This window comes from Oncorhynchus nerka, linkage group LG15 (assembly GCF_034236695.1).
Source record: "Oncorhynchus nerka isolate Pitt River linkage group LG15, Oner_Uvic_2.0, whole genome shotgun sequence".
NCBI lineage: Eukaryota > Metazoa > Chordata > Actinopteri > Salmoniformes > Salmonidae > Oncorhynchus > Oncorhynchus nerka.
Genome location: NC_088410.1, coordinates 33,200,023 through 33,227,072, shown reverse-complemented (window position 1 = coordinate 33,227,072; position 27,050 = coordinate 33,200,023). Strand labels below are relative to the sequence as shown.

Genomic DNA, 27,050 nt, shown 5'->3' with positions numbered 1-27,050 from the left:
CCTGTTTTACCTCACACTGCAGGACAATGGCAACAATAGACAAAACAAGATTTACACAAAGCAAGTTTTACTTCATAATTATCATCTAGATATGTGAATCGTAATAATCTAATTTACCATCTAGTTAAACAGGCAAAAATGACCTAAAACTAATATTATGCTAGGTCGATGTCAATTCTTTGTGGGTAGCTAGCTAACAATTCTTCAGTAGTAACTGTAGTAGCTAGCCAGTTAGCCCTATTGACTTATTATGGGCTTGCGTTCTATGGTACCTAGGCAGGTAAACATGCTAAAATGTACACAGCAGGTATTTATGAACATATCAACATAAAATATTGTAGTCAGGTAACATTTTACATGCGAATAAGCAACATTTCACATTTGAGAAGTTCCCTCCGTGCTCCGTTTTGGCTACTTTGATTTCGACTCATACTCCGACCCTCCCGTGCTCCAATTTGCATGCTCGGAGCGCGGTAGTATGCATTTTGAAAAACACCCATTGTCTCAGTCACACCACTACACAGTCTTGTGTCTTCAGAAGTCTGGAAGATAGAACACCCAATACTGCAACGTTGAGTTAGAATGTTGGAACGGAGCCCAATGTAACACAACAGTTTGAGTGCAGTGGATAGGATACATTACTTGTGCTGATCTGTATTCATACTCAAATGCACTTGCATGAACAAGAAGTACAGTTATAGGCAGGCACAGTGCATTAACTCTACAGACAAAAAGAACTTTACAGACGGCCCCATGTAATGCCAGGCCAGGCAGAGGTGGTGGGGAACAGCCAGGCAGGCTCTACCTCTCCCAGGCTCTACCTGCAAGGTCATCTGTAACAAGCCCTCCAGCCATCTGCCCCCCCTCTCCATCTGTACCACCCTCCCACCAGCCAAACCAGACAGCCGTTATCCTGCTACCTGAGTCTGTGTCCGGAACTCTGGAATCGTAATTACAGTGTAAACCTGCTACTCTCTGACATTTCAAGCTGTTGAGGTGGAGCCAGGCAGAAAATGACACGGTGTGTTGCGGGAGAAACAAGAGTTTGGAGTAGTTCTGTAATCACTTTACAGTAGACTGCATAATGTGACAACAACATGTACTCAACACTGAGACATATCCTTAGGGAGCAGACCATCGAAGTACTAATTACTGGTGCTTGAAGTATTGTTTTGTAACCCCTGACTAAACACACACTACACTCTTTTTTTAGCTGTCCCCAATGGAGAACCCTTCGAATAACACTTTTTTTTGCTCCAAGGTAAAACCTTTTTGAGTTCGGTGTAGAACCCTTTCCAGAGTGTGTTCTTACATGGAACTCAAAAGAGTTATACCTGGAACCAAAATGGGTTCTGAGAGCAATTTCCAATTAGCAGCCTGGAGAGATCAGTCTTCGCAGGGATACAGTGGGTTTGTATAAGTGTATAATCCTGTGATGAGGGAATGGGAATCATAATCCCATGATTGATTGAGTGATTAACCCCGCATCATCATCAAGACAATCTAACTGTCTGGGGTTAACTCTATATTGATTGACTCACGCTAATCTACCAGCATGGTGTGAAGTCCAGGAGCGATGCCTGTTGGCTGCAATCGACTCCCTGCGGATTCTGTACATTTCAGGTCTAATCTCATTATCTATACAATATGGATGTGTCAAAGTCTAATCATCCGTGAAACTGCTCAGTCATGAATCAACAAGTGGAACATTTCAACAGATTGATCTAAGAAGAGGTGGATGGGGAGGAAAGGAGATGGAGAACATCATGACAAGGCTAGCAGAGGGTCACTGCATTTCCATGAGACTGGCTACGCTGGGATCCTGCTGCTGTGTGTGTGTGTGTGTGTGTGTGTGTGTGTGTGTGTGTGTGTGTGTGTGTGTGTGTGTGTACACTGCAGACCAGGAGGAAAAGAGCCAAACAAGATACAGACTAATCCCAGAAAGTGTTCACAGCTAGCTCAATGTGACCTACTTTAGCAGGCTAGCGGTTCTTAACCACAGGAGGGAAAGTGCATGCTCACCTGTTCTGAATACCTATACTCTATATAATGGCATGCTATAGATTCTGGCGAGAAAAAAACTATGCACACAGACATTACAAAAGTCTTGGATGAGAAGATTAGGTGTTTTTGTACTCCATGAATCCTGGTGTGAGAAATCATGGTGTGAGATATCGTTATTGAATTGCTGCATAACTTAAGTATGCGTTATCACATGACCTGTACTAATTGAATGTGACTCCTCACCTCTTATCGTCTGTGACTACTAATCTACCTGTATGATTTTGTCTAGGACTATTACCTGTACTGTGCCTGAAAGTGGTCCTGGACGAAGCTGTGCCGAGTCCCAGGCTGTTGTGATGCTGCTGGGCCGGAGACAGGGCTCTCCTCCGCTCCACCCAGCAGGCCCTGGAACAGAGAGAGAGAAAGCGTGAATGACCTGTATATATACATGTGTGTGTGTGTGTGTGTGTGTGTGAAAACGTCAACACTGAAACTAGAGCTGAACAGCAGCAGGGTAACAAGGTGTATCACAGCAGATGTAAACAGGAGCACTACAATGGGACAGGGGCTAGATGAGGTGATAATGCACGTTAATACACTCTTGTACTTTTTATAGTGTTCAGCTTCGCTGGCGAAGAGAGAGAACGAACACAGCCAGATCTTACCTCGTGACTGTCATTACATGTGTGTGTGTTTGCGTTCCCATGTAATTCACTTTCCTCGGCTTTCCTTGGCTTAGGGGGAGATCGATGAGAGTTGGGTAGAAGGGAGAGCAGTAGGTAGGGAAACACATTAAAGTCAATATACTAATTCTGGGTTGAATCAAAACAAGCCGGTCCGGCTGCCCACTAGGGCTGTAAAGGTTCACCAAACCCGCGGTTCGGTGGCACGTATTGCAGTTTTGGGGTTCGGTTAAGTTTCAGTACAGCGGGAAAATGAGACACCAACCATGTAGTTCATTTTTGTTTACTTAAGAGGTACAAAGTGTTGATATTCCTGATTCCATATATGATCATGATCCATATAATGCAGGGTGACAGCACAATCAGGAATAACACTGTATTTTCTTCAATGAAAAAACATGATTACTCATCCACAACAACATTAAAATAAAGTGCAATATGAGTGAAATCAAATCAAATTTGATTTGTCACATGCACTGAATACAACAGGTATACTGGGACCTTACAGTGAAATGTTTACTTACAAGCCCTTAACCAACAATGCCGTTTCAAGAAAAATAGCCCCCCAAAATAATAAATAAAATAAACAAATATTTAAAGAGCATTAGTAAAATAACTAGCTATGCACAGGGGGTACCGGTACAGAGTCAATGTGCGGGGGCACCGGTTAGTCGAGGTAATTGAGGTAATATGTACATGTAGTTATTAAAGTGACTATGCATAAATAATAACAGAGAGTAGCAGCAGCGTAAAAGAGGGGGGGAAGAAATGCAAATAGTCTGGGTAGCCGTTTGATTAGATGTTCAGGAGTCTTATGGGTTTGGGCTAAAGCTGTTTAGAAGCCTCTTGGACCTGTCCAGGGACTGCGGTTGAAAATGAGCCGGCTGGTTAAACTGGCACTTTTACTGAAATGTTGATTAATGTGCACTGTCCCTGCAAAAATAAAATAAACTCAAACCTAGACTTGGTGCTCCGGTACCGCTTGCCATGCGGTAGCAGAGAGAACAGTCTACGACTAGGGTGGCTGGAGTCTGACAATTTTTAGGGCCTTCCTCTGACACCGCCTGGTATAGAGGTCCTGGATGGCAGGAAGCTTGGCCCTGGTGATGTACTGGGCCGTACGCACTACCCTCTGTAGTGCCTTGCGGTCGGAGGCCGAGCAGTTGCCATACCAGGCAGGGATGCAACCAGTCAGCATACTCTCGATGGTGCAGCTGTAGAACCTTTTGAGGATCTGAGGACCCAGGCCAAATCTTTTCAGTCTCCTGAGGGGGGGGATAGGTTTTGTTGTGCCCTCTTCACAACTGTCTTGGTGTGCTTGGACCATGTTACTTTGTTGGTGATGTGAGCGCCAAGGAACTTGAAGTTCTCGACCTGCTCCACTGCAGCACAGTCGATGAGAATGGGGGCATGTCCTCACTCCTCCTTTTCCTGTAGTCCACAATCATGTTATGTCATCTGCAAACTTAATGATGGTGTTGGAGTGAACAGGGAGTTCAGGAGGGGACTGAGCATGCACCCCTGAGGGGCCCCTGTGTTGAGGATCAGCATGGCAGATGTGTTTTTACGTACCCTTACCACCTGGGTTCGCCTGTCAGGAAGTCCAGGATCCAGGTGCAGAGGGAGGTGTGGAGTCCCAGGGTCCTTAGCTTAGTGATGAGCTTTGAGGGCACTATAGTGTTGAACGCTGAGCTGTAGCCAATGAATTGCATTCTCACATAGGTGTTCCTTTTGTCCAGGTGAGAAAGGGCAGTGTGGAGTGCAATAGAGATTGTATCATCTGTAGATCTGTTGGGGAGGTATGCAAATTAGGGTGGGTCTAGGGTTTCTAGGATAATGGTGTTGATGTGAGCCATGACCAGTCTTTCAAAGCACTTCATGGCTACAGACGTGAGTGCTACGGGTCGGTAGTCATTTAGGCAGGTTACCTTAGTATTCTTGGGCACCGGAACTATCGTGGTCTGCTTTAAACGTGTTGGTTTTACAGATTCGGACAGGGAGAGAAAATGTGAAGACACTTGCCAGTTGGTCAGCATATGCTCGGAGTTCACGTCCTGGTAATCCGTCTGGCCCTGTGGCCTTGTGAATGTTGACCTGTTTAAAGGTCTTACTCACATCGGCTGCAGAGAGTGTGATCACACAGTCGTCCGGAACAGCTGATGCTCTCATGCATGTTTCAGTGTTACTTGCCTCGAAGCGAGCATAGAAGTGATTTAGCTCGTCTGGTAGGCTCGTTTCACTGGGCAACCCTCGGCTGTGCATCCCTTTGTAGTCTGTAATAGTTTGCAAGCCCTTCCACATCTGATGAGCATCAGAGCCGGTGTAGTACGATTTGATCTTAATCCTGTATTGACGCTTTGCCTGTTTGATAGTTCTAGATCCTCCAACTGGTGAACCGCGGACCAGATCCAGATATTTTTTTTCTTCTCTCGTTCGGGCATTGACCCCTGGTATCATATAAACACACATAAGGCATGGAAGAATGCTTAGAACTGCAGAAAATTAGCTTTAAATCAGCAAAACAAATCTCTGCCCCATGCAAAGCGTGTAGAATTGCGGGAAATTTGCTTTAAAACGGCTAAATGTTCTCTCCGCCAACAAGAGGGGTGTGAACAGTTTGGGGTCACATGGGTTGCGAGGTGGGGGTTTGTTACTACGCCGATAAATTACATTATCCATACAGACCTTTGCCACCAGGAATTTGTGTAACCGGATCTTCTCAAGTAGTAGTTGAGTACACCTGCTGTAGATGTCCTGCACAACATTGGCCAATTCATTGACAACTTCGTATTTAGCTTGCTTATATAGAGAAACTGCATTCACCCACAACTATAATTTATTGAAGTGCTTTGGTAGTTGATGTATTGAGTTCTATTCAGTGCACAGAGAAATCAAACGAAGGATAGAGTGAACCACTGTGACTCATGGTGCTAGGGGACTGCAGGTAGATACTCTGCAATTACCTGAACAGTGCCTGCTTGATGTAATCAAAGAGCAGCACACTGAGATATTTTCACCAAGAGCTTCTAGACTCAGGTGTGTTGTGTTTTGGAGTGCCTTTAAAAAGACAGTCTTAGTCATCATAACCATACTAATCACTTCCTGCTAAACTGAAGGAGACAGATCCACCGGATTATGGAGCACATTGAGCTATATGCTTCCATACTGGATATTCATTGATACTCTCAGCCAATGAAAATGATCAAATAGACATTTCAATCAGATGTTTTTGAGGCATATATTATTTGGGACATGGGGGAATGTGTGTTGTGTGATGACTTTCAGCACGCTGGATAAGATGATTATTGCTGTCTTGTTTGGAGTGTTGTATGACGCTACATGCTTCCATACTATTACTCTTTCTGTGAATAGCCTATGAGAGAGGCCTTCAATTAGTTGCTATGCAGAGTAAAAAAATGAAATAGCCTCAGCAAACAAAGAGGTCACAGCCACATATCCAAGCTTTTATGGGGTTACGAATGAGGCTGATTCAATTGCTATTTAACTCATTCAGTTGAAACCTTGTAGAGAACCCTTTGAGAGGTTTTGGGCCATGTGGCCAAAGTCTTGTGTAACCCCATGATAAACTGAATAATATAGGTACATTTATACTGACTGGACATGGGGCCAAAGTCTTGTGTAATCCCATGATACACTACATAGTATAGGTACGTTTATACTGACTGGCCATGGGGCCAAAGTCTTGTGTAATCCCATGATACACTACATAGTATAGGTACATTTATACTGACTGGCCATGGGGCCAAAGTCTTGTGTAATCCCATGATACACTACATAGTATAGGTACATTTATACTGACTGGAGATGGGGCCAAAGTAGTGTGTAATCCCATGATACACTACATAGTATAGGTACATTTATACTGACTGGACATGTGGCCAAAGTCTTGTGTAATCCCATGATACACTACATAGTATAGGTACATTTATACTGACTGGCCATGGGGCCAAAGTCTTGTGTAATCCCATGATACACTACATAGTATAGGTACGTTTATACTGACTGACCATGGGGCCAAAGTAGTGTGTAATCCCATGATACACTACATAGTATAGGTACGTTTATACTGACTGACCATGGGGCCAAAGTAGTGTGTAATCCCATGATACACTACATAGTATAGGTACGTTTATACTGACTGGCCATGGGGCCAAAATCTTGTGTAATCCCATGATACACTACATAGTATAGGTACGTTTATACTGACTGACCATGGGGCCAAAGTAGTGTGTAATCCCATGATACACTACATAGTATAGGTACATTTATACTGACTGGCCATGGGGCCAAAGTCTTGTGTAACCCCATGATACACTACATAGTATAGGTACATTTATACTGACTGCTTTCAGTGAGAACAGTACAGTTGACGGTAAAGAAATAGAGCAATCGGATGAAGGAGCTATTTGAGTTGCTCTGCCCCAAAACATCACTTTAGTAGTTTCCGACCTGGATGGTAAAGGACAGTTTAGATGCCCTGCTTGAGGTCGTGAGATAGAACATTAATTCATTGTCACCTGGGGACCAGAGCTAAGCGTCGGAGGCGATTTTGAAGTCGACATCAATTTCCGTTTTTGGGGTGAAAGTTCCGCCCTGAAGTTTGTGCCTGTCTAAAAATCTCTAATTACCTCAAACTAATTTAGGACACATTTAGAGCAAGGTCACATACACACATACAATATCAATGTCTTATGGTGTGATTATTCTATCAACATGTGTATCAATAAAACATACTGTAAGTACTGTACAACCAAGATCGACAACATAACCCTGGAGAATATCTGTCAGCTTAGTTTCATCAACATCTGTGATGTCATCAATTACTTGACACACTTCTGTGTCAACAGCAAAAGGCCTAACTGCTATTTATACCTCTTCTCCCCTCTTCGTATCCTAAATGTGTCACCATGTTCTTAAAAAAAGGTACGAAAGTCCATTATGCTTCCTGTGAAGAAGATGTGTGTGGTACACTTTCCTAGTTTCCCCAAAGGCAGGAAAATCTCATCGTGCCACTAGAAACACTCTCTTCAGAAGAGCACTCACCTACATTGGGAATAGCAGCAGTAGAGTGTGTGTGATGCATCTACAGTAAGTGTTCATGAGGACGTGTTAAAGAGTCTCAATAGGTTTGAGTCAGACTCTTTCTTCTGACAAACCACATCATAACAACATTTTGCAAGATCTAAGGACGATGGTACAAAAATTTGAAATAGTCTTACGTGTTGTTACATTATGAAGGTGAGGAGCAAAACCATGACAACATTTTACAACAACCATTACAAACAGTTGGATAATAGCCTCCATTATAGCTTGTCATCCAATTATTTTTTTTAAACACACAAAAACCATTATGATGCACAGCAAACTCCAGACTATCTAGTAATAATATTGTTTTGTCTCTTATTAAGTCTTTTCAACCAAGAAGCTATTCCGCTGATAATGATGAGCCAAATGAACAAGATGTCTCTTTCAAGCTGTCGAATCCCCAAAAGCAATTTTTTCCTTCGCTAACACAATTAAAGATTAAATACAAACATGGCTGGCCTGAGACGTGCTGGGGAATAATGGTTTATTGGAGCTATTAGCGCGAGAGAGGGAGAGCGAAAGCACTAGAAAATATTACATCTAGGGATTCTGAAAATCCTACAACACAGTGCAGAATGTGCGCCATTAGAGAGGTGAATTTCAGTCTCTTGGTTGTGTCCTGTTAGCAGAGTTGTGTACCTGGTAAGGTTGGAAGCTGACACAGATAGCTGACCAGCAGCGCTGAACCGAACTCAAATGTGATCTTCCTTTCAGTTAAAATGTGGACAAAAACACAGGAAATGCTAATAGGTACAGTCCTTCAGGTCAGTTAACTCAAATGAGACATTCCTTTCAGTCAAAATGTGGACAAAAACACAGGATATGCTAATAGGTGACCGAGACCAATACCTTGAGTAGATGGAAGAATCAACTCAACTACAGCCAGAGACAGAACTAAACCATAGTCAGAGATAGTATAGTATACTAGCATAGTACAGAATCCTCAGCTAAGTAGCCTGGTCCCAGTCCTTACACAAATCACCATGGAAACATTGGGTTCCTTTCCCATCAAAATGTGGACTGAGGAGGACGTTTTTCATTAAACACAGCATCTCCTTTGTGTATGTGACAAATAAAAATTTGATTTTCCTTGGAAATTAGTTGTGAGTTTAAAACCACGAAGCACAAACTCTCCCCGCAGCAATTCATCTTCATAAAATAACTCAACATGCCTTTTAACAGTTACATATTGCAGAGTTGTGTTTATTCTATTTTCCTGATGGAGAGGAAGGGAAGCTAGTGGGCTTAACCTGGGTTGTATTGCTTAGGCACCTTATGGGGAAAAACTGGCTGATCTTGATCTCGTAAAATAAGAAGTGCATGTTTTACTTTTCCAGAATGTGTTATTTTAAGAGGTGCATAGTTTCGCAACTCTGCACTACGGAATGTGCTTTTAGCAATCCAATTGTTTATCATGCCACTAACAGGTTAAGGTAATGCATAAGGCTTATATAAGGGGATAGACTGTCCTGTCGCCTCTGTTGAGAGTGAGTGGCTGATAAAGAGAGTCTCCGGGTGGCCGCTGCAGTAGTAGCAGTAAGAGTGTATTTTGGGGAATACCAGCAGACCCAAGGCATGTGTTGCCAGGCACTGCAGCGAAGGCTCGGGCTACGTAATTCTCTATTCATAACAAATCCAAAGCCCGGTGGGCTTCGCTGCTCACTAGAGAAGGCACCTTCCCCACAAGTAGGTCAACAGGCACTTAGCTGGACCTTAGAACAAACAACAGATGCCTCCATTCAACTGTGATTTCTCTAAAAGTGAGTGTGTGCGTGCACTAACATTTTCTTATATCTGGGAACCAGTGATGAATAAATACCCCTACAGTATTTTTCTTTGCTCTGCCATTGTCTGCCAAGGCAGGTGGGCCTGCCAAAAATACATGCGAAGCAGGAGTTAGCGTAACATGAGAGATGCTAATATGCAAAAAGAGCTCAAATGTTAAATTGTGTAATCTAAAAGTGCTGAACGCTAACAGCTAACAGATCCATTTTCTGGGCCCACTGTAGCTCAGAGGAGAAAATTAGCACTGGCATCCAAACCTTTCCAGGCTATTTACAGAGCTTTGCAAAAGTATTCATCCCCCTGGGTGTTTTTCTTATTTTGTTGCATTACAACCTGTAATTTCATTTTTTGGGGATTTCATGTAATGGACATACACAAAATAGTCCAAATTGGTGAAGTGAAATGAAAAAAAGGACTTGTTTAAAAAAATGATAAAAACCAAAAAAAACGGAAAAGTGGTCCGTGTATATGTATTCACCCCTTTGCTAGGAAGCCCCTAAATAAGATCTGGTGCAACCAATTACTTTCATAAGTCACATAATTAGTTAAATAAAGTCCACCTGTGTGCAATCTGTGTCACATGATATGTCACGTGATCTCAGTATTTATACACACCTGTTCTGAAAGACCCCAGAATCTGCAACACCACTAAGCAAGGGGCACCACCAAGCAAGCGGCACCATGAAGACCAAGGAGCTCTCCAAACAGGTCAGGGACAAGGTTGTGGGGAAGTACAGATCAGGGTTGGGTTATAAAAAAATATCAGAAACTTTGAACATCCCACAGAGCACCATTAAATCCATTTTTTAAAAATGGAAAGAATATGGCACCACAATAAACCTGCCAAGAGAGGGACGCTACCAAAACTCACAGACCAGGCAAGGAGGGCATTAATCAGAGAGGCAACAAAGAGACCAAAGAAAACCCTGAAGGAGCTATAAAGCTCCACAGCGGAGATTGGAGTATCTGTCCATAGGACTACTGTAAGCTGTACACTCCACAGAGCTGGGCTTTACGGAATGAGTGGCCAGAAAAAAGCCTTTGCTTAAAGAAAAAAATAAGCTACACATTTGGTGTTCGCTTAAAGGCATGTGGGAGACTCCCCAAACATATGGAAGAAGGTACTCTGATCAGATGAAACTAAAATGGAGCTTTTTGCCCATAAGGAAAACACAATGTCTGGCGCAAACCCAACACCTCCCATCACCCCGAGAACACCATCCCCACAGTGAAGCATGGTGGTGGCAGCATCATGCTGTGGGGATGTTTTTCATTGGCAGGGACAGAGAAACTGGTCACAATTGAAGGAATGATAGATGGCACTAAATACAGGGAAATTCTTGTGGGAATCCTGTTTCAGCAGGACCTCCTTCCAGCAGGAAAATGATGGCACTAAATACAGGGAAATTCTTGAGGGAAACCTGTTTCAGCAGGACCTCCTTCCAGCAGGAAAATGATGGCACTAAATACTGGGAAATTCTTGTGGGAAACCTGTTTCAGCAGGACCTCCTTCCAGCAGGAAAATGATGGCACTAAATACAGGGAAATTCTTGAGGGAAACCTGTTTCAGCAGGACAATGACCCGAAGCATACTGCTAAAGCAACACTTGAGCGGTTTAATGGGAAACATTTCAATATCTTGGAATGGCCTAGTCAAAGCCCAGACCTCAATCCAATTGAGAAACTGTGGTTTGACTTAAAGATTGCTGTACACCAGCGGAACCCATCCAACTTGAAGGAGCTGGAGCAGTTTTGTCTTGAAGAATGGGCAGAAATCCCAGTGGCTAGATATACCAAGCTTATAGAGACATATCCCAAGAGACTTGCAGCTGTAATTGCTGCAAAAGGTGTCTCTTCAAAGTATTGTCTTTGGGGGGTGAATAGTTATGCACGCTCAAGTCTTCTGTTTTTTTGTTTTATTTCTTGTTTGTTTCACAAGAAAAAATATTTTCCATCTTCAAAGTGTTGTGTAAATGATTCAAACCCCCCCAAACAATCATTTTTAATTCCAGGTTGTAAAGCAACAAAATAGCAAAAAAGGGGGGTGAATACTTTTGCAAGCTACTGTTATTGATTTCCAGAATTTAAATGATTGGAGCAGAGCAAGATTTCAGAAGTTATTCCACAGCTAAAGCAGATATACAGGACATACTGGCTACGTGAATATTGTATCGAAGTCAAGGGGAATCTATTCCCAAGCAGACAGAAAGTGAGATGTGTATTTGAAAAGGTTATTATATACACTGATAGCTTGAGAAATTAAACTTACAAAGCTTAAGACATGGGAAGTCAAGTGATCATGTGTAGCTGTTTACATACCATCAGAGTCAGAGGCTGGCACTAAGACAGCATTGAATGAGCTGTATTCCGCCATAAGCAAAAACGCTCACCCAGAGGAGGCGGTCCTAGTGGCCGGGGAGTTTAATGCAGGGAAACTTCAATCTGTTTTACCAAATTTCAATCAGCATGTTAAATGTTCAACCAGAGGGAAAAGAACTCTGGACCACCTTTACTCCACACAGAGATGTATACAAAGCTCTCCCTCGCCCTCCATTTGGCAAATCTGACCGTAATTCTATGCTCCTCATTCCTGCTTACAAACAAAAATTAAAGCAGGAAGCACCAGTGACTCTGTCTATAAAAAAGTGGTCAGATGAAACATATGATAAACTAGAGGACTGTTTTGCTAGCACAGACTGGAATATGTTCCGAGATTCTTCCGATGGCATTGAGGAGTACACCACATCAGTCACCGGCTTCATAAATAAGTGCATTGATGACGTCGTCCCCACAGTTACCGTACATACATTCCTCAACCAGAAACAATGGATTACAGGCAACATCCGCACTGAGCTAAAGGCTAGAGCTGCCACTTTCAAGGAGCGGGACTCTAACGCAGAAGCTTATAAGAAATCCTGCTATGCCCTCCAACGAACCATCAAACAAGCAAAGCGTCAATACAGGACTAAGATCGAATCGTACTACACCAGCTCTGATGCTCGTCGGATGTGGCAGAGCTTGCAAACCATTACAGACTACAAATGGAAGCACAGCTGACAGTTGCCCAGTGACACAAGCCTACCAGACGAGTTCAACTACGTCTATGCTCGCTTCGAGGCAAATAACACTGAAACATGCATTATAGCAGCAGCTGTTCTGGAAGACTGTGTGGTCATGTTCTCCGCAGCCGGTGTGAGTAAGCCCTTTAAACAGGTCAACATCCACAAGGCCGCAGGGCCAGACAGATTATCAGGACGTGTACTGTCTTCACTGACATTTTCAACCTCTCCCTGTCCGAATCTGTAATACCAACATGTTTTAAGCAGACCACCATAATGGCTGTGCCCAAGAATACTAAGGTATCCTGCCTAAATGACTACCAACCCATAGCACTCATGCCTGTAGCCAGACTGCAGTCATGGCTCACATCAACACCATTATCCCAGAACCCCTAGACCCGACTCCAATTTGCATAATGCCCCACAGATCCACAATCTCTATTGTACACTGCCCTTTCCCACCTGGACAAAAGAAACACCTATGTGAGAATGCTGTTAATTGACTACAGCTCAGTGTTCAACACCATAGTGCCCTCGAAGCTAATCAATAAGGACCCTGGGACTACACACCTCCCTCTGCAACTGGATCCTGCACTTCCTGACAGGCCGCCCCCAGGTGGTAAGGGTAGGTAACAACACATCCACGACGCTGATCCTCAGGGGTGCGTGCTCAGTACCCTTCTGAACTCCCTGTTCACTCATGACTGGACGGCCAGGTACGACTCCAACACCATCTTTAAGTTTGCCGATGACACAACAGTGGTAGGCCTGATCACCGACAACTACGAGACAGCCTATAGGGAGGAGGTCAGAGACCTGACGTGACGTGCAAGGACAACAATCTCTCCCTCAACGTGATCAAGACAAAGGAGATGATTGTGGACTACAGGAAAAGGAGGAGCGAGGACATGCCCCCATTCTCATCGACTGTGCTGCAGTGGAGCAGGTTGAGAACTTAAAGTTCCTTGGCGTCCACCAACAAAGTAACATGGTCCAAACACACCAAGACAGTTGTGAAGAGGGCACAACGAAACCCATTCCCCCTCAGGAGACTGAAAAGATTTGGCCTGGGTCCTCAGATCCTCAAAAGGTTCTACAGCTGCACCATCGAGAGTATGCTGACTGGTTGCATCCCTGCCTGGTATGGCAACTGCTCGGCCTCCGACCGCAAGGCACTACAGAGGGTAGTGCGTACGGCCCAGTACATCACCAGGGCCAAGCTTCCTGCCATCCAGGACCTCTATACCAGGAAGGCCCTAAAAATGGTCCAAGACTCCAACCACCCTAGCCATAGACTGTTCTCTCTGCTACCGCACGGCAAGCGGTACCGGAGCACAACGTCTAGGTCCAAGAGGCTTCTAAACAGCTTCTACCCTCAAGCCATAAGACTCCTGAACTCCTAATCAAATGGCTACCCAGACTATTTGCACATTTGATTTGATGATCATGCACTGTGTACATCCATCCATTTTGTGTATTGCTAGGCAGTTACATAAACAATGGATTTGTATTTTTTTATTGGTTTCTCACAATGCTTGCACTGAACATTTCTGCCCTGGAGCATGTATTGAACACAGAAATAAAAATAACCTATGCCTTTTCTTTCTCAGAAGATGTTGTACCCAGGATCCTTTTCTGCCGTTGCTTTTGCCATGAAAGGTGTGACGTCAAACAGACACATATCACTGCAATCAGCAGAACTAAGGCAGCGTCGCAGGGAGGCACACACAAGGGTATACTCATGGGTATTGGGTATCAGAACATCACATTTCTGCACACGCACGACCCGTAGCCTCAAGGACTGATTCCCAAATGGCACTCTATTCCCAGATTATATTGTTTCCTACTCTATTCCCAGATTATATTGTTTTCTACTCTATTCCCAGATTATATTGTTTCCTACTCTATTCCCAGATTATATTGTTTCCTACTCTATTCCCAGATTATATTGTTTCCTACTCTATTACCATATTATATTGTTTCCTACGGTCTCTGGTCAACAGTATTCCCATTACAAAGGGAATAGGTTCTCATTTGAGACGAAGCCAAGGACTCTTCCGTAAACAGGGCGGTCCGGTCCTCTCATGCGGACTGAAACAGTTCAATAAATCACAGCCATGTCTGCTTCGTGTCTGTCTTGACAGTGTGATGATGTCATCAGAGGACACACATATATCAATAGGACTCTTTAATAAGTCCCAGACAGATATTTCCTATGTGTCTGTCTTTGTTCGACATGCCGGAGGATATACTCACGTGTGGCTGTGTTTTTGACACAGATATTGCGTGATCCCGCTCATCTAGTTGGAGACATGAATACAAGCTGGATGGACGATGATCATCGTCACTTCTGGTTTCGGCTCAATGTAAAAATGCAGTTGAAGAGTGAGTCTCTTATACGAAGCAGCGAAATAATGATATCTTCTCATGATGCCGAGCAACTGCCCCAAAAAACTGGACCGCTCACTTTTTCGTAAACGAGGCCGTGTATGCCAGCTGTAGGGCTAGGCAGGGCTAGGCAGGGAGGGGACTACCGTTGAGTTTAGCCCAAAAATAGAGCTCTGCTGGTGGGGAGGCAAGCCGTTGTCCTCTCCTGCCAGGACCCACGGACCTAGCTCACCTTCTGCCGGAGTATGAGAGACGTTGCGAGGTGTTGCTCACTGTACTACCACATGCTCAGTGCTGACCCTGATGAAGACAGCTTGGCTGTCGAAATGTTGGTAATTACATTTTAGCATCTGAGCTCCTAGAGTGTGCGGCTCCCTTTTATTTTCCAGTGCTGACCTAAAAACACACACTGTTCCTGGGCTGTTGCATCCTGGGCCGTACTCTCCCTCCTGTCTGGGACTCTCTATAAGAGATTGAGGTACTTCTGTATAGTAGGAGCCCAAGCTCTCTGGGGTCCCTGAAGCTAGCCTGTGACTATACCGCTGGGTATGCAGAGGTAACCTTACAGGTCCCAAAGCAAACAGGTTCTGTTTGTCCTAACAGGGCTCCTGTACGATTTACTCACACTCATACCAGTCACAGTGTGAGTCAGAATTGATTCTGTTCAGGTCCTGTGATATCTGAGAGAAACAGACAGAAGCAGCAGCTCACACAGGACTCTGCATGGTCCTGTGCTCTGTGATCCATGTAGTGGCAGAGACGTCCCTGGTTGCTTCTTCTGAGGTTTTCATAATGCGGCAGCCAGAACATAAAAACACATGTTGTTTTCCTACCCCTGTTTCACGGTGTACCGCAGTGTGTGTGTGTGTGTGTGTGTGTGTGCACTTATGCACCACGGTGTGTGCGCATAGCCACAGGGAGATGTTTGGAGTTGGGGGTGCTGGGTAGAGGTTGAGCAGAGGTGTTTTTTAGGATTTCCACACATAGGAGGGGGGGGGGGGGGGGGGGGGGAACTGCATTTCATGCAACTCTACTTCATTTACATGATAGATGACATTAGCAAAATAATTTTTAATACTACACAAATGGCCGAAATGAGTGGCTACTCTGACAGTGAGAATATATTCTTCCTAATATTGTACATGCTGTGTGTTTTTTTTTTTACATTTGCCTGGGCTATTGTTTGAGTTCAAGACCAGGTCATTTTTATTGCAGCCACACTGACTCACCCAATGATGAAGATGAAGCCTAGGCTGCTCACCGGTGATGGCCCATGCTCTCGTGCCATTACCACAAAATGATAAAGCTACTTTGAAAAACAGTGGCGTAAACTCTGAATCGCTCAGAAGTTGTTGAAATCATTTGTTAGCTTCTACAGACAGATGAGTCTTAGTATGAGTCCTGGCTGCCAGTCTTGACTTGAATCGGAACTGCCATCTATGGATTATATTTCTACAGTTGATTGCAGCTGTCAGTTAACCTTCTGCAAATTTCAAAATACAATTGTGAGAAAAACATACAGGAAAGCAGATGCCTACACTGTATTTCTAATCAATTTTATGTTATTTTAATGGACAAAAAAAATGTGTTTTTCTTTCAAAAACAAGGACATTTCTAAGTGACCCCAAACTTTTGAGCTTCGTGATATGATATCGTCCCTGGCAAACCCAGCCCTAAAATATGCTAAAGATGTTTGAACGCAAAGTCAGCAACTGTGTTTTTGTACACGACCGAATCCACAGTGAATCTTCAGTCAATGTTTAAACTGCATTAGACTAATAACCACTAAATGTAAAACACAGTCATCACCACAGTCATCACCACAGTCATCACTACAGTCATCACCACAGTCATAAAACCAGTGATTACTTCCGAGACCCAGATTAAGTGATCATTTCACAACACATTTTTTTTTAAATCAAATGTAGGACTAGAGCTTAATCACATTGGGACAAAGTGCCTGAATTTTGGTATTTTCTGTGTATTTCATTTGCTTCTACATCAGACTCTGAAGGGGTTAGCAAAATCACTTGTGCTTCCTACCACTTATAGTGGTTCTGACTAATTTCAGCAGGAATCAAACCGGTCTCTGAGCCAGTGATCATTTCAAAACAAAAGTTGAATCAATAGTTGGACTCTTGAGCTTAACACTACCACCTGTGCTTCCTATAGTGTCTCTGAGTCAATCCCAGCAGCACCAGAAGCCCAACTGTCAGCCATAGATCTGAGCTGAATCTTAATACCCACTGGGCACAGATTCCACGACGATTCAACATAATTTCACTGAAATGTGGAAACAACGTTGATTCAACCAGTGTGTGCCCAGTGGGTAGCGACATGCTCTGTGGCAAAGAATCCAGAGTGGCTCCATTCATGGATGTAGTAGAGAGATAAGGAAAGAGGCATTGACAGAACAGAATTTGGTCCCCTGTGATGGTTTCCGTTCTTGGATCTTTTTCCTCCCTCACACACACTGAATGGGATGCGAGTGTGCGAACTATATGGAGTCTCAAAAGACTGTGTGTGTGTGTGTGTAGAAAAACTTTCTTTGGATATGTTCCACAGACACCCCACAGAAGCACATGCTGTAAGCCGGCAGCTCAGTGGTTCTCTGTGCTGTACGAGATGACATCTGTCCCGCTGCGCGTGCGGATGAGACAAGCCAATATTGACACAGCCGTCTGTTTTCACGTTTACAGAAGAGCCCCACTGCCTCCTGTCGTTCCTTTCCAGAGTTTGGACGGCGTGAGCGGATTCAGATGGAAGGCGTAGCGCAACCGTGTCATCAGCACGCTCTGAAGCTTCATAGAACACGACAGGGAAGGAAAGTAATGGGTCTAGCAGGGTTGAGGTCAATTCCAATTGAAGTAAGTCAATTCATGAGGTAAACTGAAATTCTAATTACAATTATTATTTTCCTCATTGACCTGAATTCCGTTTACTTCCTGAATTGAAATGGAGTTGACCCCCAACCCCTGGTCTCTATCCAGGTCCCTGGTGTGTTCTTCCCTCACCTAACAACCCAACTTTGTTTCCAACTTTCTGTCCCAACTTCATGTTCTGTTCCGGTTAAGGAGGGATTAAGAACTCAACAGAGCAGACAGGGTGACATGGCAGCATGGATGGCAGGAGTTGAAAAGAAAGGGAAGAGGTCAGCAGGAACAGAGATGGGGGGGCAAGGAAAGAGGGAGGGGGTCTGAAATGCTTGCCCTGCAGTAAAGGGGCTGACTCACTCCTATTCTTTTAGCCGCGGAGAGCTGCTGCTAATTCGAGTCTATTCAGTGCAGGATTACGGTAATGTGGCCGTCTGGATGATGAAAGGGGAAACGAAAGGCATTCTATACCCTTTCCTCCCTCCCTCCCTCTGTCCTCATACTTGTAGACCATCCATCCCGGTCTCTCTGCTTCTGTCCCCCCTCTCTATCAGTTATGACAGCATTGCCCACTCTATGTCACCCCTCTCTATCAGTTATGACGGTATTGCCCACTCTATGTCACCTCTCTCTATCAGTTATGACAGCATTGCCCACTCTATGTCACCTCTCTCTATCAGTTATGACAGCATTGCCCACTCTATGTCAGCTCTCTCTATCAGTTATGACAGCATTGCCCACTCTATGTCACCCTCTCTATCAGTTATGACAGCATTGCCCACTCTGTCACCTCTCTCTATCAGTTATGACAGCATTGCCCACTCTGTCACCTCTCTCTATCAGTTATGATGGCATTGCCCACTCTATGTCACCTCTCTCTATCAGTTATGACAGCATTGCCCACTCTATGTCACCTCTCTCTATCAGTTATGACAGCATTGCCCACTCTGTCACCTCTCTCTATCAGTTATGACAGCATTGCCCACTCTGTCACCTCTCTCTATCAGTTATGACAGCATTGCCCACTCTGTCGCCTCTCTCTATCAGTTATGACAGCATTGCCCACTAGGCTACCCTGGGGCGGCAGGGTAGCCTAGTGGTTAGAGCATTGGACTTGTAACCGGAAGGTTGCAAGTTCAAACCCCCGAGCTGACAAGGTACAAATCGGTCGTCATTGAAAATAAGAATTTGTTCTTAACTGACTTGCCTGGTAAAATAAATCAAATAAAAAAATATGTCACCCCTCTCTATCAGATATGACAGCATTGCCCACTCTATGTCACCTCTCTCTATCTGTCCAGACACTAGATGAAGGTCACCACTATATTCCTATTAGAAGAATACATATCAACTGTTGAAGTAGAGGGCAGTAAATATATGTAATGGGTTTCTCTCTTCACTGTTGGTTATCATACCATCAGACACAGACAGAGAGGCCACTCCTTTCCAATTTGGCCATAACAGGCCCACTGAGCACATATAGGCAAACGTGTGCCTAAAAACTAGAGCCTGGACAATACCAGTATACTCTTCAGTATCGTGGCAAGGAAACAAAACACAAAGCGTATTTCACTTCTTTAAGGGAACAGTCCTAATGTTGAAAACATTATGTTGTCATCCAGAGCCACATGTATTTCTTTTCCAAGCTATAGTAAACAATATTTTACATACAGCTGGTTTTTAAAAGACCAGGGAGTTTGGACTGCTTCGTGTTTTCATTTTTTCCATGTAAAAAATATGGCGCCCTTGCCCTACTAAAAACACAGTGAAACTTGCCAACTAAGCCTAACACTGATCCTAGACCTGTCCAAAGAGTGCTGGAACTGGGTGTATACTCTCCTATGGCATGGGGCGCAGCCAAACTCTCTGCCCTCTAGCAGTTTCTGTGGAGAAGCTCGCTGAACCAACATGCACAGATGCACGCAACGCAACGCACGCACACACACAAAGACAAAAACTGAAAATAAGAGGCCACAGAACAGAGCTCTTGGCAGCTCCTTCAGAGCCAAATCTGACTTGGCAAAGACCAGAGAGGGGTGAGAGGAAGAGAGGAAGAGAGGGGTGAGAGGAAGAGAGGAAGAGAGGGGTGAGAGGAAGAGAGGAGGAGAGGAGAGAGGAAGAGAGGAGAGCGGTCTCTCATTTGCACACTGGCTATGTTCACAGGCAAATATTAATTTCAGAAATAAATTATCCGACCTAAGCTAAGAGAGGAAAGAGGAAGGAGAGAAAATCTATTATTTTGTGAAGAGGAACGGGTTGTAGAGGTCAGCAGTTTTTCATTTTAGTAAAAAGTGATGCTCTAAGATAAAACCACATTCCACAAGAGTGCCCATGTGTAAGAGATCTCCTACAAAGCTCCCTTCAGTGCAAATTCCTTTTTAACATGAAATGTGGAGGATTTGTTTTCTCACTCTCTCTTTCTCTCTCTCTGAAAGGTTACAAAGGACAACATCCATTAAAAATCCTCATATCACTTTCACATCAAATTGGGTTATAAAATCTGGTCTAGGTTGGTTTTATGGTGCGATTTCAACATGGGCCGCTTTGTAGAATGAAACCTTGAGTATCCTTGTCGCCACATTGTCTGTCTACCAGACCAGAGTTCAAAGGGTTAAGCGGCAATCTCACCAAGTAAAAGAATCCACAACTGTACATTAAAATTGACGAACTACGAAGTAAACAAAATCCACTTATAAGACAGAGAGACAGAAAAAAAACAGACAAGAGACGGTGAACCAAAACACACCTGTTGCGGTGTTACAAAACAGGCTCCTGTTCCTCTGTGAAGTGGAACGCAGCCAAAACAAACTCAGGACCGTGACCTTTCTGCCCCTCAGGGTTCAAAAATAACATTTGCTGAAGGTAGGTAAACAAAAAGGGACGCTAGTCCGGTCAGGTGTTCGGTCAGAGGAGGGGAGAACAAATATTCTTGTCAGGCCACAAGCCAAAGGGTGTGGAAGAGAACGTCTGTGTTCCTCGGGACAGGTAAAACTACATTATAGCCACCACTCCAGTTATACAGCTTCAGAGTGCCAGGAAGGTATTACCTTATATGGGAGCGATGACAATAAAGATGGTTGTGGGATATGATGACACAAGACAATGGGCCTCAAGGCCAGACATTGTGAACTTGTATTATTGGCAAACAAAAGGCACCACTGTATTCAGTTGTATTCTTTCACAGCATTTTCCACACGAGCAGAACAGGTTGGCATTACACACAGAGACTACAGAGACAAAGGGAGGCAATAGGAGCGTGAAATAGTGAGGTAAGGAGAATGACAAGTCCTCAAGGCCTGTAGAGTACAGTTGAAGTGGTGGGTTTCTGTGGACAAGTCTCACACAATAAAGTCACAGACAGTGCACATCTCCATTGAAGACTTTCTTCCTATGTAGTGCACTACTTTTGACCAAGTAGTACCAGCACATTAGCGAGAGTGAACTTTAAATCGGAACAATGTCCTCGCGGCAAATGCACCTTGTTGCGCCAACTTTCTCTTCCCTTGGTCTGGTAAGCCAGGCTAAATGAGGAACACAACATCATCGTACAGAACAGTCCCAACAGCAGCGGGAGCAGTAGCCTCAGAGACGAACAGGAGGTCAACCTCATCCATGGGGACCATTATTACCTTCAGCCCAGGGAAGCTCACTGCTTACAAATTCATCCAGCTTTATTCAAATTATGTTTCAAATCAAAATAATCGGTATGCATTTACACAGGCATTTTGCTCATATTACTCTCCTATGTGTGTGTGTGTGTGTGTGTGTGCATTTGCCTTTTAACTCTAATAAAACAGTCAAGGAGAAATCCGCCAGGCACATAAGGAGATATATTTTTGAATATGATAAATTAGGAGGAGAATGAAATGATAGTGTATAGCTCTTTATTAACATTCAAACCATGTGTTGGTGTTCATCAAAGGCTTGAGTGGTGCTTCTTTCCCTGGCTGAGCCCAGCTCTGATTTTACACCCAGAGAGAAAGAGTGGTCAATTCTTCCACACTAACCCAACTCAACCTTCCACCAACAACAATTAAATACACACCAGACTCACCCTCAACTTACTAATGAGCGTTCTTTTTCCCTCTCAAAGGAGACAAATGTGTTGATGCAGCTGAATATTTTTAATATTCCTGAACTATTTAGGGGGTCTGGGCGTCTTTTGAAATATTCATGGATTTAATCAAATCAAATCAAATTTGATTTGTCACATACACATGGTTAGCAGATGTTAATGCGAGTGTAGCGAAATGCTTGTGGTGTAGCGAAATGTTAGCTAAGTAAAGTATTAAATATTTCAGGCAGGTGTGTGTGTGATCCATTAAAGGCCTTTAAGATGGCAATCCATGGCAGTCAGCCGTCTCTGTGTGGCACCTCTGAGGTACCCTACCTGTGTGTGTGTGTGTGTGTGTGTGTGTGTGTGTGTGTAAGATGGGTGGGCTGTGAAAGTGGAGAAGTGGGACAGTCGCATTACTTACCCCCCCAGAGGATAGAGACATAGTAAAAAGAAAAAGTAAGAAAGACAGAGAGAGAGAGACAGAGAGAGAGAGAGAGAGAGACAGAGAGAGAGAGAGAGAGAGAGAGAGAGAGAGAGAGAGAGAGAGAGAGGGAGAGAGAGACAGAGAGAGAGAGAGAGAGAGAGACAGAGAGAGACAGACAGAGACAGAGACAGAGAGAGAGACAGAGACAGAGACAGAGACAGAGACAGAGAGAGAGAGAGAGAGAGGTAGTATGTATAAATATGAGTGTGTTTGGAAGCCATATGTAATCTGTCTGTGTTTGTGTGTTATGTGTGAGAGGAACTGAGGCTGAGTGCCCTTAGAAAGCCCACTGTGAAAGCCCCCCCCCCTCCTCTCTCAGCAGATCGATCCCGGGGATAATGTTCCTGCCATTAATGGAGCGGCGGCCAACGCTCTTCCTCCTAATTTGAGCTTCTCTCCTGATCCCCAGGGAGATTTCATTTCATTAGTCCCCTGTGGTGCTTCAGTCACGGGCAATACTCTGAGAGGCCTAGCTACCCCACAGCGAGCCTGGATGTCCACGGTCAGATAGGGGGTCCCTGGGTAGGGTCCCTGAGCTAGAGCGCTGTCTCTGGAGGGTCTGTGGAAGACCCAGGGCACTTTGGGATAATAGACTCAGGGTTGACTCCTGGTGGGGAGGCTGGGTCCTGACTCTGCACCATGTTGTGACTGTGGCTCTCTGATGCCCCTGTGGGAGCGGTAATTGGCTTGGGCAGCAAGCAGACGCATGCACACACAAACACTCTTCCTCCTCCTTTATCTTCATCACTCTGTGGCACGAGGACGACGATAGACTCCTTCTCTCACCCCATTATGACCTCACAGATGATGTCCAACAACGCTTCCACAGCCAAACCACTCAGTATCACTCTCTTAGTATCTATCTCCATCTTTGACCATCAAATCATTCCTGAAGGAAGAAAAGCAGGCAAACCGGAGGAGGTTTACAGGGCATCGTCTTTTGCAAAGTAAGGCCACGTGGAAGACAAATAACACCTCGGTCTCCAAAAAGGCTTCGAGCTCTTTCAGAAGCGCTAACTGATCAGACAAACCTAGACAGAGGAGCGTTGATACCTAGACGGCCCAATTCAGCAGGTTTGACAAAAGAACACAAAGCAGCTATCTGCTCAGTTAGGTGAATCCCTGAAGCTGAGAGCTGCTGGTGTCAACAACTTTGTATTTGTCTCTCTCGATACCATGCCACTACAAAAGCCCACCTGAAACGTTTTATTTATTTTATCCCTCAGAAGCATTCTGAAATGAGTCAGGGGTGGAGGGGAGGGGGGGGGGACAGGGAGAGGGGACGCAAATTGGCCCTGCTCAATCATTTATCTTTCAATAGCTGAATAGTAGATGGAGCCACGTTAGGAGGAAGGAGGCTTTAAAAAGACAGGGAAAGGGATCAGGGTGAATAATGGATGAAGAATCCAACGTTGAGAAAAGGAAAAAGGAGGCATGTCGAGAAATATTTCATAAAGCCGAGATTTTTTTTTGTGCGTTTTAAATCCTATTAGGAGGTGAGGTAGTGTGTGTGTGTGTGTGTGTGTGTGTGTGTGTGTGTGTAGTGGTGGGATTAGTTCCCCATCGGTCCCAGATTCCCTTCATTCGGGGCCACATGTTTTCAGTGATAAAAATATACACCACAGCGCCACTACTACAATGCCCCTCTCCACTGTGTTCTTCTTTATACAGTAGTGTAGCAAAAAAATGGGTATTAGTGGTGATATTGATGTTACGGTATCTGTTCCATGACAGAGAGCAGCAAATAAGGAGTTTTGCTTCAATTTCCTTCCTCTCCAGCTGCTCAATTTCACACAAAATAGACATCTGTGAAGGGAAAAGGAGATGGAAGCCCATCATGCAGTCAAACAGACAGGGGACAATCCACCAACAAACGTCTCGCCCCATCTCCCTTTCTCCCTCCCTCTCTCCCCCACTCTCTCCCTCTATGCCGTGTGGAATTTGAAGCATCTGAGAAATGTCACTGGTGTTCTAATGGGATTGTGGCTGGGCTTCGGCGGGGCTGGCGGGAGAGGTGTCGTTTGAAGTCACCTGTGAGAGAGGTTGAGCAGGGATCGCCGGGGCAGAAGGAGAAAGGGTCTGTGGCCATCTGCCCCGTCAACCCCTCAGCCCTGATCTTAACACTCGGCTGTAGCTGAAGTCTGGCAACGGCCTAGACAGATCATCACTGACAAGTAGACCAGACAGACATATGGAGAGATGAGTCAGAGGAGAAAGAGAGAGAGAGAGAGAGGGAGAAGCAGAGTTGAGACGGTGAGCATGGGAGAAAAAGGGAGAAAAAGGGAGAGAGGGAGCAAAGGAAAGATAAGCAACCTGTGAACCCCAATGTCTAATCAATGTACAACACTAATCCGCCAACAGAGAAGAGAGGAAAGCTGACTTCATTTAGCTCCAGAGCAGTAGAGGGAACGCAGAGATGTCCAATGGTAGATACATTCTCTCTATATGACGGACTGCCAGTGTCAAGTCTGATGGCAAAACTGAATGAGGAGTATCAGAGCTTTAACATCCCCATGGGCAACACTGACAGGAGACATCCGATACAGCATCCATCAACCCCTACCTGTCTACCTGTCATCGACGTCTGATCTGTACCATAAACAAACACATTTCTCTGGAGAACAGGGCCTCTTAACCCTCACATCCGTAGATGTTAAACCCACAATTTCCATATCTGTCAATAATGTGTTCTATCGCCGCCTCGCCGGCTGCCACAACGTCCAGAGACCAAATGTCTAAGTCTAAGCAGTTTACTTCCATCCATCCAGGCTGGTTTTTTCTTCTTTTTCCCCCCTCCATCCACTCACCCTGTCAACTCTCTCCGGGCGCAGAGTGAGAAGCCAGCTATTATCGACGTTTAAAATGGATTAACGCAGAGATAATGCCTCTGTGAGTTAGCAGCGGTGTTGGGATGCTAGGCATCGTTTACCACTACCGTCCGAAGGGGTGAGACGGATAGAGAGAGAGAGGGTAAGATGGATCGGCTTTTAAACCACTCACTCAGGCAGGCATGCCCACTCACTGGATGGAAGGTCAAGGCCAAGAGCCAGATGTAACAATTCTAAAGGGAACGAAGTGAGTTTGTCTGATTTATTTTCATTCCGACACCAGAGAAATATTGTGCAAACTGGTTTAGATAGGCCTGATACTTTCATATTATGAGAAATACTGTTGTCAAGCCTGAGGGGTTGGACGAAGGCGACACACACGCTATTTGAAACTGGCCCTGTAATCCCCTTCTACTACGATGGGTTCTGGTTCAAGAAGACTTGGCTTCCTTCAGCAACTGATCAAACGTCAGTTTACTGAACTGCCTCTGTTGACCGACTTCCTTACGTAACCTTCCACTGGCTGAGGAAGGTGAACCGGCGCAGCTGGTCACATGGCTGGTAGTATGCTGGACCACAGTTTATAGTAGGTCCCGGTTACTGAACTAATACACATAAAGTAGGCCCCTGCTACTGAACCCATACACCAATAACAGAGAACTGATCTTAAAATGGAGGACTGCAGGTGCATTAGGTTTGAGGTTTGGTTTCTGCTCTGTTCCATGGGCCTTGCAGGCCAGTGTGAGTCCATGTAGATAATGCAGAAATGCATTCTTCAAACACAGACCATCCATTCTGAAAGATGCTTATGTAAAGAAACACACGCGGCACTAATTTGTCTTTTGTAGTTTTGCAAAGGTATTGCAAAGGTAAAAGTGAGGTGTAACAGGGGACAAGTGAAGAATTGGAGCAGAGAGTGGATGTGTAAGGATGTTGAAACTAAGGAGTTATAGAGTTGTAAAGGAAATGTACTGTAGAGGAGGAGATACAGTGAGCTACAAAAGTGACATTTTTGCTCTGTACTCCAGCACATTGAAATGATACAATGACGAGGAGGTTAAAATACAGACTGTCAGCTTTAATTTGAGTGTATGTTCATCCATATTGGGTGAATCGTTTAGAAATTACAGCACTTTTTGTACATAGTCCCCCCATTTTAGGGGACCAAAAGTACAGGGACAAATTCACTTATATGTGTATTAAAGTAGTAAAAAGTTAAGTATTGGGTCCAATATTCCTAGCAGGCAATGACTACATCATCAAGCTTGTGACTCTACACATTTGTTGGATGAATTTGCTGTTTGTTTTGGTTGTGTTTCAGATTATTTTGTGCCCCAAAAAATTTTGTGCCCAAGAAATGAATGGTCAATAATGTATTGTGTCATTTTGGAGTCACTTTTATTGTAAATGAGAATAGAATATGTTTCTGAACACTTCTACATTAATGTGGATGTTACCATGATTACGGATAGTCCTGAATGAATCATGAATAATGATGAGTGAGAAAGTTAGAAGCATAAATATCATACCCCCCCAAAAATGGTTAGCATGTCTTGGGGGTATTTTATTTTATCTTTATTTAACAAGGCAAGTTAGTTAAGAACAAATTCTTATTTTCAATGACGGCCTTGTTCAGGGGCTATGATATTTGTGCGTCTAACTTTCTCACTCATCATTATTCACGGTTCATTCGGGACTATCCGTAATCATGGTAACATCCACATTAATGTAGAAGTGTTCAGAAACATATTCTATTCTCATTTACAATAAAAGTGACTCCAAA

General features: G+C 44.2%; 1 protein-coding gene across 1 annotated transcript in view; it reads right to left on the bottom strand.

The window, feature by feature from the left end:
• The window catches only part of LOC115142447 (ubiquitin carboxyl-terminal hydrolase 43-like), a 107,982-nt gene that overhangs the window by 66,595 nt on the left and 14,337 nt on the right, over positions 1–27,050 (bottom strand). Inside the window, 1 exon segment of the mRNA XM_065001516.1 lies at positions 2,303–2,409. Within this exon segment, the coding sequence (XP_064857588.1) occupies positions 2,303–2,409 (107 nt within the window).